Consider the following 7,853-nt stretch of genomic DNA (forward strand, 5'->3'; position numbering starts at 1 on the left):
TCGGAACCGTTACTCTCGGGAACCTGTGAGAACCTGCTGGATCCCACCTCTGCTCATGACTGCTTCGATTCTTTTTTTCAACAACTGGGAGTTTAAATTCTTGAGGGTGGAGGAAGAGAAAATTGGTTAGCGAGGTGGGGGGGTGGAAACATAAAAGGATGCCCGATCTTGTTAGCAACCATGAATGTGGATCCAGAGAGCAGCAGCATATATCCTCAGTTAATTAAGTGACATGAGGGATGCAGTTTAATTCGATTAGGCCCAGGGACACGTAACACATGAAAGATGAAGTTAATTATAGGGACTTTCTTGCTAAATGAGATATGCTGTGGTTCAGTTGGTGATGGGTAGACTTGCTCCAGCTGTTCTGAAGAATGGACCAATTTCTTTTGGGCACTTTGAGGAACTGAATGAAGCTTAGAACAACCCTAGGCTGGGAGTTACACCCTTCCGTGTCCTTTAGAGTCAGTGGATTTAGACCAGCGTGGTACAGTGATTAAGAGCAGTGGATTCTAATCTGAAGATTCCACACTCCTCCACATGAGTGGGAGACTCTTATCTGGTGAACCGGTTTTGTTTCCCCACTCCTACATTGCTGCTTGGTAACCTAGGGTGAGTCACAGTTCTCTCAAAACTCTCTCAGCCTCAGCTACATCACAAGGGGTCTGTTGTGGGGAGAAGGGGGGGAAAGGAGTTCGAGGTGTCTTGAGACTCCTTACAGGAGAGAAAGAGAGGGTATAAATCCAGACTCTTCTTCTGTCAAGGACCTACAAGGCAGTTAACGACTGCCTAACAAAATCACTAAAAACTGTGACAACTGACAAACAGTAAAGGAGAAGAAAAGGGGAATTCGAAAAAGAGGTTGTTAAGGCAATAACATCAAGGACAGAATTTTTAACTGATCATCTGAAACCCAATCATGCAGCGCTCTGCCACAAAACTGAAGGTGACCTCGGCCCTGCTGCTCTCCCCTGCCGTAACTGATCTTATGGGGGTTGTTGGGAGATTTAAAATGGAAGAGAGGGGGTAACATGTACCTCACTCTGTGCTCCTTGGATGAAAAGTGGAAGTGTGTGTGTGTGTGGGGGGGGGGGGGGGATGATAAAAGGGAGGTCTTATCAGAAATTTAACTGTGTGTGTGGTACAAAAGGAAACACTCTGCCTCATGTAATTGTTCATTGTACCTCAGAGGGCAAGGCCAGATTGTGGGGATGAAGTAATACAAAGACTCTGCCCATCAGGAATTACAGCCTCAGACTGTAGAGGTCTTTAAAGCACCTTGAACTGGGGTAGGAAACAAGCTAGTGAAGATGACATAGTCTAGATCATTAACTGGTAGGTTAATGACCTACGGTCATACCTACGGGACCGTCTCACCCCATATGTCCCGAGTTGTGTCCTCCGCTCAGCAGAGGCAAATCTGCTGGTGGTCCCCGGCCCCTCCCATGATCACGTGACTGGCCTCCATGAGCCAGGGCATTTACACCCTGACCCCTGTTTGATGAGCAGCTCTTCCTCCAGCAGTTAGGGCCTACTTGGGACAACCCAGAAGAAGTTCCATGGGGAGCCTGCAAAACTGTGTTGTTCCACCGGGCTTTGGGAGGGAGCTGGCAGCTGAGCCCACTCCTCTTTTGCCCCTGCACAGTGGCTATATGCCAGACCATCTGCCTACCCCCTCCCTCCCAGGGTTTGTCCACTGGGGTTTGATGCCAGACGCCTTTTATTATTATTATTATTCATTTTTTGGTAGGTTACTGCTGCTACAGTTTTAAGGTTTTGTATTGTTTTTAATTGGGGCTATTCAATTTGTTTTATTGTCTTGTCATTTGCTATTGTGTACAGCCCTGAGCCCCTTAGGGGGGGTAGGGCGGTTTATCAAATCGAATTAATAATAATAATAATAATAATAATAATAATAATAATAATAATAATAATAATAATAATAATAATAATAATAATAATAATAATAATAATAAACAACTGTGTGGCCTCCATTTATTAGCTGCATTTTGGCCTAGCTAAAGTTTCCCGGTTGTCTTAAAAGACAGCTCTGGGCAGAAACCATTTCAATAATCTAATCTGGACCCTACTGAGACAATGTCCAGATCTCATCGTTCTTGGAAAGGGCACAGCTGGCCCACCAGCTGGAAAGGAGCTGCTTGCCATCCCTCCCACGAGGCAAATCAGGAACAGCCTGGAGCCCAAGCTGCGGAAAATCCCACTGGCCTGACCTTTGCACACACCACAGAAATTAGAAGCTCATTGGAGCCTGGCCAGGTGTTCCTAAAGGCAACCATGTCCAGGGTTTGCCAGGCTGCCTGTCTGAAACCAGTGCGGCTCTCAAAGCAGGAATGTCCCAGGTTGATCAGCAGGGTGGCCATTGGACGAAGCAAAGCTGGTATGGAGATGCTTCCACAACAAAGCAGACAGGCAAGAAGGAGGAATAATTTTAAAGAGAATTTTAGCCGTTTGGTCTGTCTCGGCAGAACGCAGCAGGAGTCCAGGGCCACCATGCAGATTGACAGCATTGATTCAAATATGAGCTTTTGTGAGCCAGAGCTGGTGGGCGGGTGTATGACTCATGAATTTAAGGGACCACTGGGCTTTTTTGCTTTCATGGCAGAAAAAGAATGGATCTAGCAACCATGTTCATTCCAGCCTCATTTTGAAGTGTTCCGTTTTCAAATAAAAAAAACAGCAACTGGCTATAACTTCTCTTTCCATGTTCATAATGTATCATTTATTTTGTTATGTTATTCCTGCCATTTCTCTCAGACCCTGTTCAGGTATCAGTGAGTTTGTGCATTGGGGGGGGGGGGGAGGTGAATTCCAATTTGTTGCACCTGCCAAATTCAGCGGTTGAAGTTTCTTTTCAAGTGTAGATTCATAGCCTTGGTTTTTTCCTTTCAACTTCAGTCACATGATGGGACCAGGAGTGGGAGAGAAATGTTCAAATGCAACAGTCCATCCCATTGCAAACTCTAGGGTAGTTTATTTGTGGTGCCGAGGAATGTTACCCATCTCTTTACCGACAGCCCTGTGTTGCAGGTTGCTCAGACTTAATCCTGTTCGCAAATTACAGTGAACACAGATAAAAATCTGTGCACAGCATATGCATACCTTTTTGTTTATACATGCATCAAGCCAGTGGTGTATTGGGCCTAAATGGCGCCCGGGGGCATGACCGTCTCCTTGCCCCAGATCCAGCGGGGAGGGCGGGGCTCTGGGGAGGGCCGGGCTTTGGCCTGCAGCGGGAGCCCAGGAGGGTAGTGCCCGCCACCTTGAGTCCCAGCTCCCCCTGCAGAACGGCTCCTGCTCTTCCCAGGGCCTGGGGAGGGCAGAAGCCGACCTGCAGTGAGGCTGGGAGGGGGGCAGGGCGCTGGGGCAGGTGGCTTGGGCACACGTCATTTTGTCATGTGAGGGGGCGCCCAGATACCCCATGTGTCCTCATTAGCAGTACGCCACTGCATCAAGCAATTCTCACGTTACAGCCAACGTTGTGATTTAAATACCACATTTATCCTGATACTGCTCTCCAGTTTCCTATAAAGTGATCATACCTTGGCTCTTTTTTTCAAACAGATGTACACACATGGAGGGAGGTATACATGGAAACAGAGCTAGATTGACCCAGTTTCATTTAGTGAGCTTATGATTCAGTCTCAGCCAGCGCACCTGCTTCATAAGGGTTTGAACCAAAGTGCCGTATTCAGTCAGCTGTAACTCCGTGACTCTCTTATAGTGACCCTGATGCCTCTCTTCCTCTGTAATTACAGGTATGGACACCCTGAATAATGCTATAGAAAGCCTAACTGATTCCTCTAGCAGAGAGGACTGGATGCCAGTCACCATGAACGTTGCTGATGCTACCGTGACAGTCATCAGCGAAAGGGTAAGGCACCACTTGGATTCTATGAAATTATAAATGGTTCAGATGGGATCTAGCCGGTTGTTTTCATGCAGATGCTATGATCTTTTCATAAGCTTTTTTTTTTTGGGGGTGTCTAAAGAGGAACCTCTTTTCCTTATTTCATGAGTGGAAAATCTGTTTGGATCTAGCCCCTCATTTATATTGAATTCATCTTAGTCTGCTGTAGCCACAAGAATCCCTATTATCAGATTCATGAAGTGTTTACCTCAACAGGCAGATGGATATCCTCATGGAAAAACAAGGTGTAGGGCAGGCATGCGATTCTGTTTGAGCAGAAGGCTCAGCAATCCACTAGAGAGGGTGGTAGAGAGGAACGTCTCCGTGATTTATTTTTCACAAAACTTTCTTTGTGCATTCGCCATATGCAATGTCAACGTAACAGATTTGCAGCAAATCGACATATGGAATCATTTCCCATTTAGGTAATGTATGCCACAATACTCATATTGTCTTTTTTTAAAAGTAACAAAATTAATTATCATCACAGTTGGGTTGCAAGACCAAAACCTTAGGACTAAAGTGCCTTTATCACATGGTTAATAGAAGGAACATTTCCCATTGTGCTGCTTGGGAAGCAGAGTTCTTGCAGATTATTTCTTTCACACATAAAGCCGAGTTAGAACATAAGAACATAAGAACAAGCCAGCTGGATCAGACCACAGTCCACCTAGTCCAGCACTCTGCTACTCACAGTGGCCCACCAGGTGCCTTTGGGAGCTCACATGCAGGATGTGAAAACAATGGCCTTCTGCAGAGTTCCTATGTACCCTTCCAGCCTTTGGTGGTTGGGTGCCAGTTTCTTCTCTCTGTACTTTGAAAAGTTGCTTGAGGTTGCCTCCTTTGGTGCACGATTGAGGCCAGTCAATTAATCAGTGCTTCAGCTCCCAAACTACTAAACCGCAGCTCTAAAACTAAAGAGCGGTATCCTGTGCTCTTCTTGCCAAACTAGAATGAAGAGGAAGTTGTAGTGGAATGTCGTGTCCGCTTCTTGTCCTTCATGGGAGTGGGGAAAGATATCCACACCTTTGCCTTCATCATGGATACTGGGAACCAACATTTCGAGTGCCACGTTTTCTGGTGCGAGCCCAACGCAGGCAATGTATCGGAGGCCGTTCAGGCTGCTTGTATGGTAAGTGATCACACTGGGCTATTATTCTATTAGTGTAAACAGCAGAACATTCAAACAAAGCACTCTTTCATCCTGTCAGGTTTTTTTAAAATTATGTGGCATTTAGTGTGACAACTAGCCTGTTCAGATTTCCCTAGCAAATCAGTTGCTTTCATTCAGTCCATTAGAAGAAGAAGAAGAAGAGTTTGGATTTATATCCCCCCTTTCTCTCCTGTAGGAGACTCAAAGGGGCTTACAATCTCCTTGCCCTTCCCCCCTCACAACAAACACCCTGTGAGGTAGGTGGGGCTGAGAGAGCTCCGAGAAGCTGTGATGAGCCCAAGGTCACCCAGCTGTCGTGTGTGGGAGTGCCCAGGCTAATCTGAATTCCCCAGATAAGCCTCCACAGCTCAGGCGGCAGAGCGGGGAATCAAACCCGGTTCCTCCAGATTAGATACCATGATTCTAAATATCGATGTCAGTTCTGCCGCCTGTGCTTCAGTGCTATTAAGCAGTCCATATCGCCACCTATTACGTGCCCAGAGTAGCTGAAAACCAGAGTAGCATAAAGAAACGGAGGCAAGGAAGCGAGCCCTGCTCTTCCACAAGAGAACAAACGATGTCTCTGTGAGAAAAGGAACAATGGGAAAACAAACTGCAAGATTGATGAGCAGCGCCAGCGTTCCCCACTACAATGATATTATTCAGCATCTGCTTCCAGAGTGCTTGTGGGGTACCATCCTTTAAAACTGTCAACAACTCCCTTGGGCGAGTGGAGGGATATTAGCGCCAATCGGAGAGTGAACAGAGCTAGTTCTGGAGGTCGGAACTGGGTACTGTTCAGTCTCGGCTCCCAGATATCAAATTAGAGTCCTGAGATTTATGGGAAGACGGCCACCGTGCTGAGTTGTTTGCTGCAAATATTTCTACGGGTGCATTAATGCTGGATTGGCATAATATCACAGTAGTAAAAGTGGAAACCATTAAATTCTGTAAGCCGCTGTCATGATTGAGGGTGTCCCCCCCCCCCTTTGGGCAAGCAGGCAGGAAAAAACCCCTATGTGTGAAAATGAGGAAAACATATGTGAGAAAGTCTAGCAGTGCCTCTTTGTAAATGTTATGATTTTAAGATCTGAATCAAACTTATTCATTTTAATTAATTTTATGACGACAAAGGTATGATTGTTTGTATTTTATTCCTTTATACACCAGTTGCCACTATTATTTTTTATTGTTGGTCATTGACCATAAATAAAGTATCTGAGATCCTGGTGAATTGCTGGGCATAGCTGGGGGGCTGCGTTTGACTAATAGTTAACAATGCAGGTAAATCACAAACCATGGGGGGGGGGGCATCAAAAAGTACACAGCTACCTGTGTCGACAGAATATTGTGCGTGAAACTGAAGGTGCGGAACCAGAATAACGAGTGCAGAATGCATTTGTTGTCTTGCAGCTCCGGTATCAGAAATGCTTGGTCGCCAGACCTCCTTCGCAGAAAGTCCGGCCGCCGCCCCCCCCTGCAGACTCAGTGACCAGAAGAGTAACAAGTAACGTAAAAAGAGGAGTACTGTCCCTCATTGACACTTTGAAACAGAAACGCCCCGTTACCGACGCGCCATAGCCCCCACCCAGGAAAACCCAGATTTCTCAGAACGCCTAGTGGAAAATGCAGTAGCTATGAAGATGAACTGATTGTTTTTGGCCTTCCAGTTTAAATGGGTGATGCTTTGTCTTCAGAGAATTTACTCTTATCAAAATAATATTAGACAAGCATGTTCTCTTGTTCTTGACACCATCATGTGATATGAAAAGAAGCATGAATAATATTTTTTTTTGCTGTGAGTTACCATGAGAAGCAGAAGGTCTGTTTTCCAACTGTAAATATTATGAACGTTACTGAAATTCATACACGCCAGAAAGGAACACGGCACATCACTCCTAACAAACGAATCCTAACATCCTGCCCAAATTGATCCTCTCACCATCACCATGAGCTGGATTTTGGCACAAGCGGTTTTTAGATCCGATGGCACTTTGTCCCCGTTTTCAACACTGAAGTACATACCAAGGATTAGTGTAGCTTTTTAATTTTTTTTTTACAACACTCAGTAACCGATTTTCCATGCTATATACCAGAATACCAACTTTTCATCTTTTGTCAGAATGTATCTTTAAAAGTGGCTGATCTTCTACATGAGTTCTTTTTTACGTGAAAGAATGTGTGAGTAGTGTAGAATAAAAATGTGTGTCTATTTTTCTGCATGAACCAGCGCTAAAAAGTTGCCTGTCCCAGGACAAGTGCATCCTGACAGATAAAGATTCTGCCCAGATGATACCTATACACACCTTGTGGGGACGTGCTCCCTCTGTAGGAAATGATGTTCAAAGCAGTCTGAACAGTCTTGAAGTCAGATTTCTTTCAGTGCCAAACACAATCTTTTTTTTAAAAAGTCACGCGGAAAACAGCTTTTGGAAAAAAACGCGCATCGGGTTTCTTTCAATTCTGCAAATACAGCCCAGACGGATGACATGGGCCCCTTATCCTTTCCCCAGTTGAGTTGCATTAATCTTTTTACCCTGTTATAAAGTTAGGGAAATGAAAGGTTGCCAGTTAGAGTCACCGCAGGCTGAAAAATTAAAATCAAAACTAATTACCATCTGCCTTCTTGCATATAAAATGCATATAAACTTGAATAATGTATTCAAAAATTGAATGTATTTGATCAGTAGTGTGCGGACATCAGGACCGCAAAAATGGGGCTTCAGTACTCTGTCCTGGGGGAAGAGCATCCATAAAGGGGTGAGACAGACT

The 7,853-nt window shown here is 45.1% G+C and overlaps 1 protein-coding gene across 1 annotated transcript; it reads left to right on the top strand.

Annotated features, from left to right (window-relative positions):
* Positions 1-3,592: 3,592 nt before the first annotated feature.
* Positions 3,593-7,345, top strand: LOC125439598 (amyloid beta precursor protein binding family B member 2-like). Its single transcript, XM_048508711.1, has 4 exons — positions 3,593-3,602; positions 3,777-3,892; positions 4,881-5,060; positions 6,495-7,345. Exons 1-4 carry the CDS (start codon positions 3,593-3,595, stop codon positions 6,660-6,662), a joined length of 474 nt encoding a protein of 157 aa, XP_048364668.1. The 3' UTR covers positions 6,663-7,345.
* Positions 7,346-7,853: the final 508 nt, after the last annotated feature.

This window comes from Sphaerodactylus townsendi, linkage group LG10 (genome assembly GCF_021028975.2).
Source record: "Sphaerodactylus townsendi isolate TG3544 linkage group LG10, MPM_Stown_v2.3, whole genome shotgun sequence".
NCBI lineage: Eukaryota > Metazoa > Chordata > Lepidosauria > Squamata > Sphaerodactylidae > Sphaerodactylus > Sphaerodactylus townsendi.

What these genes read in the sequence shown, in the direction of transcription:
- LOC125439598 (XM_048508711.1), top strand. An exon ending in TGACAGTCATCAGCGAAAGG is followed by an intron (nt 3,893 to 4,880) that starts GTAAGGCACCAC and finishes TTGCCAAACTAG; the next exon opens with AATGAAGAGGAAGTTGTAGT. An exon ending in CCGTTCAGGCTGCTTGTATG is followed by an intron (nt 5,061 to 6,494) that starts GTAAGTGATCAC and finishes GTTGTCTTGCAG; the next exon opens with CTCCGGTATCAGAAATGCTT.